Genomic DNA, 12,749 nt, shown 5'->3' with positions numbered 1-12,749 from the left:
ATCTCCATATTCATTATCTTTAACAGGGTTAGCTGAATTCTAGATACTTGAAAAAGCCATCGGCACCATTGGTCGTTCTGCAGCCTTTTGATGTTTCCACATTCTCTTTGACAAGCTTGTAGTGCTTTCAGCTGTTTTTGGGTGGGAAACCATTTATGAATGGCCTGCTTCTGAGAGCTCATTATGCGCAATGGCAGGTTACAGTGCTATTGTGTACAGAGGACCAGGAGATGGTTTTATGGAAGAGGTGATAATGGATAGATGTCTGGAATGTTGTTAGTTGCAGCTAATCTGTCTGGGTGGGGGTCCCAATACCCATTTCTTAGTAAGTCACAGCAATTTTAAAAGTCTACTCTATTATAAATGTATTAAGTAAAGGTAATTGTTTCAAAGTATCAAACATCTTAACTCTATTACACTTATACAGCACATTCATTTAATGACATTGTCAACCAATACCACAAAAGTAAGGCTGGTCACACTTGCATCACCACATCCCCACCAGTTCTGAACTTGCACATTAACTGTGCTGGCCATCACTGATCAAAGAATAGAATGTGATACCAGGTACTGGGCAAAATAAATGGGTTTAAGCATGTCAATGAAAAAATAATTAGGATAATTTCTAATTATTTTATAAAATGGATCAATAGTATCCTAAATATTCCCTGAAACAATTAAATGTTTGTGATTCTCTTTGCATGGATTGTTCTGAATATACAGCTGCATAACAGCGTGGCAAAGAGATGTCTCTCCTTTCTCCCAGCTCCAGTGACCAAAGCTAAACCCTGACCTTTGGAGGAGTTTCCGTGACCATGTGGGTTCCCCTTGGGTGCCCTGGTTTCTTCTCACATTATGTTGGTTAATAGGTAAACTGGTCAGTATAAAATACTCCTGGGGAGGGCAGGTGCTTGGAATATTCAGTCACAAGGGAATACGGTGGTGAATGGGATTATAGAGATTGGCCGAAGAACTAAAACAGAGTCTATGTTGTGCCTCATTTTATGGCATTCCAGAGGGTAGGGAACTTGGGTACAAACCCAGCTATGCTGAGAAACAGTTTGGCCAAGTTTCTCCATCACTGGACGTGCTTTGTTTATATGCCAGTAATTTCATTTATTATGTTGTTCTTTTTGTTATTTATGCAGGTCCTAACAATATTTTCTGCTTCCAATTATTATGAAATTGGCAGTAACAGAGGAGCTTATGTAAAACTTGGGCCTGATCTCATTCCTCACTTCGTACAGTATCAGGTCAATCAAAGTACTCGCAAGCTCACCTTGAGGCAAAGGTGCGTAAAACAAATCCAACAACAATTTGGAATCACAGGAGATTGCAGGTGCTGGAATCTGAAGCTAAACCCAGACTGCTGGAGGAACTCAACAGGTTGAGCAGCATCAGTAGGAGAAAAGGAATGGTCAATGTTTCAAGCCAGAGCACTTTATTGTTTATTGAAATTCATTTAAATTGCGGTTAGCTTCAGACATTTAACCAGTTTCAATAAAAGGTTTGGGCTCGAAACATTGACCATTCTTTTTCTCTCTCAATAACCTGCTCAGAATTAAGAGCAGACAGGAGATGCCCACCGTTCACAGACTTGCAGCTCTCCAAGGGCAATCCAGCATTTTAACAAAGTTTTTCACATAACATTGAAGCAGAATAATGTGGGAGTAGAGTTTGGACTAGAAAGTGGTGAAACCAAATGCTCTGTCCCTTCAGGAGGCAGGGGTGATGGCAGAATGAGGCAGCCACCAATAGTCAAGATGCCACTGCAAGGTCATATAGATCCACTTCAGAACAGTCCCTCGCCCATCATTAAAGAAAATCACATGAGAATGAAGGCACTTTTTTTTCCTTTCTCACCATTTAAGAAAAAAATGGATGGCTACATGAGTAGATATTGCCAAAACACAAGTAGGTGGGACTGGTGTGAGTGGGATATTTCAGTCCGTGTGGGCAGGTTGGGCCAAAGAGCCTGTTTCCACCCTATGACTCATTAGATTTAGGAAGCTCTTGTCTTCCAGCAGTAAGTAATTGGGAATTAGCTTTTGATAATTGCCAATATCAGCTGTTCAACACTTCGTACAAATGGATGGGCAAGCTTGGTATAAATTGCAAATTAGGGACGTTATTGTAGGATGGATTGCACATTCAATGGCCTCTTCTGTTTCTGGTAACCAGGTGACTCTTTATTTCTAGATCTGTGTTAGGTGGCTTTTAGTCTTTAGAGGGTGGACCCAGCAAGATCAACTGATTTTTGGGATACTGAGGAATAAAAGGATAAAGAGATCACTCAGAAAACTGGACTTAGGGATCAGTATCAATCATGAACTTGGTAAACAATGGAGCAGATGTACATTTACTCTTTTTGCAACCTTAATATTTTCCCAACATCCACTTTCCCAAATGATTGAACATCCCCTTGTCTCTCAGTGACCCTTCAAATATAATGGAGTGTCCACAGTCCTCCGGTGAAAGAAATTTCAAAAATATATAAACCCAAGGAAATTTTATTTCTTCAGTTCTATGGCAAACACTCAGTCAGAGACTGCACCCTTTGGTTGTAGGTTCTCCAGTCCATATAACCACTTACAGCACAGAACAGGCCAGTTCGGCCCTACTAGTCCATGCCCTAGCAAATCCCCACCCCCTCCTAGTCCCACTGACCAGCACCCGGTCCATACCCCTCTAGTCCCCTCCTATCCATGTAACGATCCAGTCTTTCCTTAAATGTAACCAATGATCCCGCCTCGACCACGTCTGCCGGAAGCTCATTCTACATCCCCACCACCCTCTGCGTAAAGAAATTTCCCCTCATGTTCCCCTTATAATTTTCCCCCTTCAATCTTAAACCATGCCCTCTAGTTTGAATCTCCCCCTTTAATTGAAAAAGCCTATCCACATTTACTCTGTCTGTCCCTTTTAAAATCTTAAACACCTCTATCAAGTCCCCTCTCAATCTTCTACGCTCCAGAGAAAAAAGCCCCAGTCTGCACAACCTGTCAGAAGATAAAATCTTCCAGCATGTCTCAATAATTTTCCTTCCATTGTCCTGAGCTCCAAATGTGCACAATTCCTCCTAATTATTATGATCATCCTTGGTTTCAACCCAGTAAATCCATGCTATTCTCTCTCAAAGGCATGTACATTCTTTGGGTTTGGAAAACAACACTACAGATAGTATTCCAGATAAAGTGCCTATCAGAATTACAAGACTTCCTTACTCTCATTGGAAGGGGTAAAAGGATAAGGCCAAGATGCCATTAGTCTTCCTAGATTGTAGCTGATTGAACTACTGCATTTAATGGACAAGTGACAATGGCTGCATAATTTTGTTTGTTCATATTCCCAATTTTTGTGTTTCAGTTTAAGATTATTGGCCTGAAATGTTTCTGATGTACTGCCTAACCTGCGGAACCACAATTTTCTGCTTTTAAGATTTCAACTATTCACTCAATTTTGTTCTTACTTTTTTGTGTTATTTATGTGCAAATGTATTTTAATCCATGATTTGCCACGGCTTTTGTTTTAAATAACAGAGTGAGCAGAATTGAGAGATCAGCATTAGGGGCTCTGAGGGAGAAAATCTTTGCCCACAAATCGGACCTCATCAGGGCTTTTGAACATTATGACAAGAATAAAACAGGTAAGTTCAGCTGTCGACAGTGATTTATTCTGGTAAACTGAAATCCCCTAAAAGTTGATGCCCAATTGCTCAATCACATAGCCTAGTAATGAGCACATTTTAATCACGAAGCAGTCAAACAGAAGCTGACCCTCAACATAATTGAATTCATATTGTATAACACTGTTAAGTTCTGTCTCTAAAGACACAGCAGTTATTTGATCAAAATTTTCCTGAACCAGATTATTTTACAATACACTGAATGTAACTTATTTCATACATTTCAACTTGTTTTTAAAAAGTGAATCTCTGGGCTGGAAATTATTCACAAATCACATGCTGAACCCATTTTCATGATCAATCCAGTATTTTCATTTCTACAATTTATTTCAACCTGATGAAAAATAAACCTAGCAAAAAAAAAAAACAAATACAAAAGCTACAAGGACAGATGTGGATGACATGTTCTGCTCCAAGAACAAAGACCCTGTGCTGTGGATAATACATGATCTTTTAGGCTCTATTCTCCACAGTCTGCAGATATAAAACAAATTATTAGTAGTGAGAGGCCCTGCAGGAATCATGATGTCAGCTATTGCACACATCACCTGACCTTGGAGAATAATGTATTTGATTCCAACTCTAACAGACGTTACCAAGAAAATAAGTGTTGTCTTCTAACACAGGTAAAATTTTGTTGAATGACTGGGCAAGTGCTCTGGAATCCATCTTGGCTCTGGGTTTGCCCTGGCGTGTTTTGCGATCTCAACTTGTGCCCAGTGCTCCCAATGGCCTTCTGAATTTTTACTTATGGTTTGATGACCTTGCAATAGAGAAACCCATTGCGCAGGTAAATATAAAATGGATTCCATAATGTGCTTTTCACTGTATACATATCTCATAACAATGAAATAAACTGAGTGAAACAAGAAAGTCTACTGCCACCATGATTGTCATTGATACACAAAAATGCTGGAGAAATTCAGTAGTCCCACAGGAGGCAAAGAAATATAATGAATGTTTTGGGCCCGAGCCCTTCATCAAGGCTTGAGCAAAAAGCAGGCAGGCGTCTGAATAAAAAGTCAGGGGAAGAAGGGGGTAGGGGGTGGAGCACAGGCCAAGAGGCTATTGGTGGACATAGAGAGGAGGGCAGGGGCAGCTCTGTGAAAGCAGAGCTGGAGGAAAAGGGACTTAGGGAAGGGGAAGGAGAGAGTGAGAGAAAGACATGGGGATGGGTGTAACGGAAACGGGAGAAGTCTACGTTAATGCCATCCAGTTGGAGGGTGCCCACGGAATATGAAATGTTGTTCCTCACATTTACAGGTGGTCTCACTCTGACAGTGCACGAGACCACAGACCGATATGTCGGCATGGGAACAGGATGGGAAATTGAAATGGGTTGCTAAAGGGAGACTCTAATTAATAAACAGGACAGAGCAAAGGTGCTCAACAAAGCAAACTCCCTGTCTGCTTCCAGTCTCTCGGAAGTAGAGGAGGCCACAACAGGAGCACCAAATACAGTAGATGATCCATTTTATTTCCCTGTCCCATTCCCAAATGGGCTTTTGGCCTGTGCTCCTACCCCATCTTTTCATTCAGGAACCTGCCTGCTTTTTGCTTATTCCTTGACAAGGGGCTCTGGCCCAAAATATTTGTTACTGTATATATCTCTCTCTCTCTATGCTTATTGCCAAAACAAAAAAAAACCTCTCATGTCAACATTAATTGGGCTTAAATTAATACTGAGGGAGTGTTGCACCATCAGCAATGATGTCATTTGGATAACATCATCACCTCGTTCAGCCTCTGAATTCCTCCAAATGCCATTTGGGCTAAAGAACACCGCATAGACCTTCCAGCAACTCATGGACACAGTGGGCCGAGACCTGGACAGCATCCTGGTGATGAGCAGGAACCAACAGGAGTATATGGTGCACCTCCACAACCAACTGAGTGAGTTTGGCCTGATGATAAACCCAGGTAAATGCCAGTTCAGATCGGAGGCAATTAACTTCCTGGGCCACAGGATAACCTGGGAAAGAGCCACACCGCTACCTAGTAAAGTGGAGGCCATCTGGAAGTTTCCTAGGCCCAACACGACCAAGGGACTACAGGAGTTCGTGGGGATGATCAATTTCTACCACAGGTTCATCCCCTCAGCTGCCAGGATCATGTGGCCCTTGTTCGCCTGGATGGCAGGAAAGGTGAAGGATGTCACCTGGGATGAGGCCTTTGTGAAGGCCGAGGAAGCCCTGGCAGGCATCTCTCTTCTGGTGCATCCCAGGGCAGATCCTCCAACGGCCCTGACAGTAGATGCCTCAGGACTAGCTGAGTTCTGGAACAGCAGATCGAAGGAAGTTGGCGGCCACTGGGTTTTCTCAGCAAAATCTGCGAACCCCAGAACTGAATACAGTGCTTTCAGGTAATTCCTAGAGACAGGTCCTTCACGGCTTTCACAGATCACAAGCCTCTGACTTTCGCCTTGGCTAAGATCTTGGACCCTGGTCGGCACGCCAGCAACGGCACCTGTCTTACATCTCTGAGTACACTACAGATACAAGGCCCATCTCTGGTAAGGACAGTGTGGTGGCTGATGCACTGTCCAGGCAAAGTATCCACGCGCTATCGAGAGGAGGGGACTTTGTGGTGTTGGCAGAGGTGCAACAGAAGGACAAGGAAGATGCCCCAGTACAGGAAAGCCATATCAGGACTGCAGCTCCAGGACATCCCAGTTGGCACAAGTAACACCACCCTCCTGTGCGATGTGGCCACCGGTCAGGTCAGAATCATCATCCCGCCGGCTTGGAGATGGCAGGTTTTCAATTCTATCCACAAACTGGCTCACCTGTCCATCAGGACCATGGTCTGCTGGTGGCCAACAAAGGGTGGCATGGATTGTTGAAACAGGTCAGCGGGTGGGCGAAGACGTGCAGACAGTGCCAAACAACCAAGGTACAACAGCACACCAAGACCCCATCTCAGCAATTTGAACCCATGAACCAAGGTTCGACCACATCCATGTGGACATAGTAGGATCCTTTCCAGTATCCCAGTATTTCCACTTTCTGTTCATGATGGCCAGGAGCAGTCCTACTGGCAGACACATCCACGACCTTGTGCGCCAGGGGCCGCATCTCATTCCTGGGTGGCATGGTTCGGGTTACCATCCCACATCACATCTGGCCTACAGTCTGTGGTCCAACCTCGCCAGCCTGTGGCGTGCCCAGCAGCATCACATAACAACCTACCACCCACAGTCAAATGGGTTGGTGGACCACTTCCACAGGCACCCTCAAAGCTGCACTCATGACCAGACTCCAAGGACCTAACTAGGTGGATGAGCTACCATGGGCACTATTGGGCATCCGCATGACACCCAAGGAGGACCTCAACACGTCTTTGGTCAAACTCATCTTTGGAGCTCCACTGATGGTCCCGGGAGAATTCGTACCATCCCCAGGTGGACAGCAGGACGACTAAGCAGCGTTCCTCAACAGGCTGAGGGAAAATGTCAGCAACCTGGCCCCAACTCCACTTTCCAGGCATGGACACGCGAGGACCAACTTACCAAAGACCTGCAGGACTGTAGGTTTTCATTCGCAGGGGTCCACATTGTCCACCGCTTCAGAGGCCTTACGAGGGTCTGTTCTGGGTCATCCGCAACAACAGGGCCATGTTCGAGCTGGAGGTTGGAGGCGTCGGTCTTCACCAAAGACAGGCTGAAGCTGGCACACTTGGACCCTGCGCATCCGGTTGAGACACCAGCACCACGCCAGACAGGCAGACCACTGAAGTCTGCAGAGACTTTGTCTCTGGGCACCAAGGACAATACTGCCGCTTCTATGGGGCTCATGTGGTGGCCCGCTGCCACAGCGATCAAGCCAACGTTCCAGGTGGCGAGTGCAACCAAAGGCCAGCAGCCCACGCAGCAACACTGGCCCCAACAAGTGAACTGGCAGGCGAATGGCAAGGGCAGCTTAAAGGCCAGCAACTTCAAAATGGCACACTATCCCAGACAGGCAGGAAAGTAACCGCATGTGAGAAACCCGCTTTCGTTATATAGGTCGTGATGTCAGTAAAGACGGAAACAGTGCAAGTATAAAAGTCAGGCCTGAACCCCCAATAAAAGACAGAGCTTAACCTAACTACAGTGTGTGTGTATGTTCTTCTGAGTAGCACAATGCTACATGTATGAAATTTGTAGCAGAGGCAATAAAGTGATTTCAGTACCTCATCAAAAGCACTTCAGTGGGCAAGAGAAAAACAAACATGAAAAAAATGTAAACAGAAAGGATCAAGTGGGTTGAGTGTTTTCAATACCTTTAGGATCTCATAAGATTAATATGGTAAAATGATTGTCTTTAGGAATTTGTCAAGAAAGCTGCTGATGAGGCCAGGAAGATTGTAGCTGCATCCATAGCAAATCAACCAGATTATTTAACTTGTAATACTTTCCAATCACCAGGTAGAAACTTTTTTTTTAAACTATTTCCATCTTCCTACAGCACATACAACCCAGCTTACTGGAAATGCTTTACAAAAGCAGGTCTGAACTAGAAACTATTTTTAGAATTATTGACAGTGACCACTCTGGTAAGTATCGATTTTAGAAAATAAATATCTTTCCACCCCACTCCCACAGTATTTGAGAGGAAATCTGTTCCCCACATGCCTGGCCTTCTGCTCTGGAGCTAATACTGCATAGCCAACAAAAGTATTGATGACAGGATGGTCAGACTGCACAAATTGAGAGCAAAATTACCTGCCAAATCCTTAATTTGCAAAAATGAATTATATTTTCCTACAAGGCTAGCAAATTCATTGTTTTATTCTAGTTATTTCAGGTGAAAATTTCTTATATTTTAAGTTAATGTTGCAGCAATATTACACTGAGGTAATCTTACTTGGAATTAGTCTTCAAGTTAATCTACAAGTCATTTTCATTCACATAACAAGAGCATTTGATTCAGTATTAATAAAACAAAAGGTGGAACTGCACACCAGCAAGATGCAGTAGCTTTTTAGGGTGGTAGTGGGGGGTGGGGAAAAGAATGATATTATCAGCAATGGTTTAAAGAAAAGTGGTTAATGGTTGGATTAGAATCAAAGTATGAAATGTCCTTTCTCACATCTGTGACAGGCCAGATATCATTTGAGGAATTTCAAAAAACTTGGAAAATCCTTAGTTCTCACCTCAAGGTCGAGATAAGTGATAAAGCAATCAGTGACCTGGCTCGCAGCATGGACTTCAACAAAGACGGAAGCATCGACATCAACGAGTTCCTTGAAGCTTTCCGTCTGGTCGATAAATCCAATGACAAAGACATTTAAAAATGGAAATGATGAAGTTACTCATTTTCATATGGGCTATTGGTCAGAGTTCCATATCTACCTTGACTACATTTAACTTTGTGTCATTTACATTCGCTCTGCTCGTGCTAACATTTATTTTTCTATCAGACAAGTTTTCATTACTGTATGAACTGCTCTTACCCTAGTCCTTTCCATTTTCTGCAATTACATTACATTCATTTCACCCCCCCCCCCCACTTCACCGACCCCAAAATCACAGTAGGGTTCTCTTGAATCTCAATTTATTAGCCTATTTATCTCTATTTATAGTTGGATTATTCTTTCACTTTTATGACCTCTCTGTTCTGAAGAATAGTAAAAATACATTTCCTCTCGCCCTCTTGCAGCCCAAGGACGCACTCAATACATAAAACATGAATTTATTCCTTAATCATCCCTATCTTGGAGATATCCTATCTGGCTCTACCTGCTTCCATTCTACTATTGAGGTCCCAAAAATTCCTTCCTGGGAAAATTATTTTCAATTTATTATGCTGTTTTCACAGTTCATTATATGGTTCCTTCTGCAGATTTATCCTATACAAATCTCTGTAATTTTTACTTTCCTCTTGGAGTGTTACACTTCCACTGATTTCCAATCAAATTTTAAAAAGTTTTACAGCTGTTCGTCACTTGATTTGGAGCTTTGTAAACTTCCACACACAACAATGAGTTCAAGAATTTTAGAAATTTCTGCTGTACCATTCACTTTTCTTTAAGACCTTTTACTTGTCCCATTGATGGTCCCCTTGCACCACAGGATAGTACCGCTCAGGAAAAGGCACATCCTCCATGGGTCTGTGCTGAACACAATGTCCAAGTCAAACTAGAAATCTGCTACTTGCATCTGGTAGATATCCCTCAATCCCCTTCATGACTATCCTCTTAAATGCAACCATTTTATCTGCTTCCACCACTACTCTTGGAAGAGTAAACACTGTGTAAAATACTTGCCCCGCACCTTGCCCTTAAACATCCTCCTCTCACCTCAAACATGTCCTCTAGTGGGGGCGTGGCTAGATGGCGTAAGGATCTGACGTGCCTTCCAGTCCTCTCCTGACTCTATCTTATTGTTTTGTCTAGAAATGCCCGTTAAAATTCTTTAAAAGTTTAGATAATTTCAGTGCTGTTAATTTAACTTATGATGGTACAATTGGTGGAAAAGAGCAAGAAAAAACGACAACAGATCATCAAAAAACTATTTTCCAAAAGTTCAAGTTTTGGAGCCTACCTACAGGAAAGACACCGGGATTCAGCGTGAAATGGATCCCAGGAGAGAGGTACAGTGTTCGGATGTAGAGCTCTATGTTACATCGGTAGAGCCTCCTAAAGAGGGCGCCAAACAGCCTTTAGAACAAAGAGTTACTCAAAGGCATTTGTCAACTGTAGAGGTGACGCTGCAAACTGCATCTCTTGAGATACAAGAACCTATGCAACTTGATGTACTGGGAGAATTTAATACATTATGGACTGGGGAAAACCCCAGCCAGTGTCCTCCAGTCATTGCTGGAGAGGCTGTGGCTGGGGTTTCCACACGCAGTCATACTACAAGGAAGGCAACCAGAATGAAGGAAGGAATAGAAGATCCTTTGGAGAAGAAGCAGGAATCTGTTGAGCCAAATCTCTTTCAATTGAAAAGATTTTTGTGAATCTTGAATCTAAATTATCTTATACAATGCAGGGATTATTCAAGATTATGACTGAACTTGGTACTAGGTTTAATACTTTGGTGAAAATACATTCTCAACAGATGGCAGAGTTTGGAGCTTTTAAGCTTGAAGTGAGAGATAAATTTAATTCGTGTGAAGAAGATATAGACGAAATACGGGATCAAGTTTTTGATGTGACCAAAATGGTCGAAGACTTACAAACTCAAAATAAAAATTTGGTGAAAAAGATTGATTTTTTGGAAAACCAATCCAGACGGAACAATATAAAGATTATTGGTTTGCCGGAAGGTATGGAGGGACCAGACCCAAGAAAATTTTTTACTGAATGGATTCCGCAGGTGTTGGGTCAAGAACATTTCCCGGAAGGTATAATACTGGAATGTGCTCACAGAGCCTTGCGTAGAAGACCTATTTCAGGTCAAAGTCCAAGACCTGTTTTGGTTCGTTGCTTGAATTATTACGACAGAGAAATAATTTTACGAGTGGCTATTAGAAATGCACAATAGAGAAAATCACCCTTGATGATTCAAAATAATCGAGTTTTCTTCTATGCGGATTTGAGTCAAGAAGTTATGTTCCAACGACGGGAATTCAATCCTGCTAAAGAGTTGTTGTGGAAGAAAGGTTACAAGGCAACCTTTAGATATCCAGCTGTTTTGAAGGTTTTTCAAGATGGTTGCCAACCAAAGTTCTTTGATTCTCCAAAGGAAGCTATAGCATTTGCTCAAGAGCTGCCAATTACTCAGTTTCAACAGAGACATAGTCCGCCGCGATCTCTAAGGAGACAAGAGATGGAAGAAAAGAGCCGTGCTCCAAGAAGGAATGGTTGTAATGGTGACTCGGCAGTTGGAGCTGATTAAAAGAAGAGTTGTTCTATTTTTTTCTGTTTTTTTTAAAAAAAAGGATATTAAATAATGATGATGTTAGTTTAAGATGAAGTGAGAGTTGGGGGAGAGAACTGGATAGGCACTATTTCCTGAAAGTCATTTGCTACGTGTGAGTTATCTCACATCACACCCATTTTTTTTTGGGAGTTACCGCATTGCGCGGTTTAGACGGGAGGGGGTATTTTTAACCTCCTACCTGTTTTTTTTCATTTTTTTTGTATTATTAAAGAGTGAAGGTTTTTTTTTGTTTAAATGTAAAAAAAAGCATAAGAAAATATTTGATTGTTTAAAAAACTAAAAATTGATGTGGTTTTTTTTGTAAAGTTTATTCAGTATATCTGAAATTTAAATGTGAATGGGATGGATAAGTTTTTTTATATTTTTTCTTTAACTTTAAGGTGAAAGGAGTGGTAATTCTGGTGTATATTATTTTGCTATTTTAGTTATAGAACGAAGGGAATAATGGTGAAAGTTATAAATTGAATTGTACAATTCTTAATGAGGCTTGAATTTTGTTTGTGGTTTATGCTCCATTTGTTGAAGATATAGATTTCGTTGTAGATGTGTTTTTATTACTTGGATATCTGAATTTTAACGTAATGATTGGGGATATTTAAATGTGGTACTGGAGCTTTTATTGGATAACTATTCAAGAGTAAAAGGGAAAAATGGTGGAAGAGTACTAAAATTAAAATGCTTAATGAGGTTTGAATTTTGTTTTAAGATGGTGGTTTATGTGACTAATATGATGATAGATGTGAAGTTAGTTGATATTTGGTGGTTTATCTCTATAGAGAAAGTTTTTTTTCATGCTACAATTTTTTTTTAAGAATTGATTATTGTTTAAGAATTTTTGATAGATAATGTTACTAACTTTACTAATTTTTTATATTAAGTTTGAGTTAAATATATGTTTAATCTTAACTCCGTTTGTTAAATATATGCATTTAAGTTTGATTTAAATGTTTTTTAAGTCTGATATCTTAGTATTAATTACTTTTCTTTTTGTTAGTATTTTAATCGGTTATGTTTTTTTCTCACATATATTATTAACTTTATTAATTCTTCACTTTATTTGGGGGGGAAGGGGGGTTGGACTAATTTGAGTTGGGTTATTAATGTGTAATAATTATTGGGAAGGGTATAGTTTATTTAGATTACTGATATTGTATTGTAATTTTATTATTTTATTCTTAATTTTTTTTAATGTAATCC

At 41.2% G+C, this 12,749-nt stretch overlaps 1 protein-coding gene across 1 annotated transcript in view; it reads left to right on the top strand.

Moving 5' to 3' along the window:
• LOC138756721 (serine/threonine-protein phosphatase with EF-hands 2-like) overlaps positions 1–12,340 on the top strand; it is a 35,708-nt gene extending 23,368 nt beyond the window's left edge. Inside the window, exons 11-15 of the mRNA XM_069923111.1 lie at positions 1,149–1,291; positions 3,540–3,646; positions 4,312–4,475; positions 8,131–8,218; positions 8,766–12,340. Coding sequence (XP_069779212.1) covers positions 1,149–1,291; positions 3,540–3,646; positions 4,312–4,475; positions 8,131–8,218; positions 8,766–8,956 — 693 coding nt within the window. The 3' untranslated portion in view covers positions 8,957–12,340. The remainder of the gene's footprint in view (positions 1–1,148; positions 1,292–3,539; positions 3,647–4,311; positions 4,476–8,130; positions 8,219–8,765) is intronic.
• Positions 12,341–12,749: the final 409 nt, after the last annotated feature.

Source organism: Narcine bancroftii, chromosome 3 (assembly GCF_036971445.1).
Source record: "Narcine bancroftii isolate sNarBan1 chromosome 3, sNarBan1.hap1, whole genome shotgun sequence".
Classification (NCBI taxonomy): Eukaryota; Metazoa; Chordata; class Chondrichthyes; order Torpediniformes; family Narcinidae; genus Narcine; species Narcine bancroftii.
The sequence above is the reverse complement of the archived record's forward strand: the minus strand, read 5'-3'. Positions and strand labels throughout refer to the sequence as shown.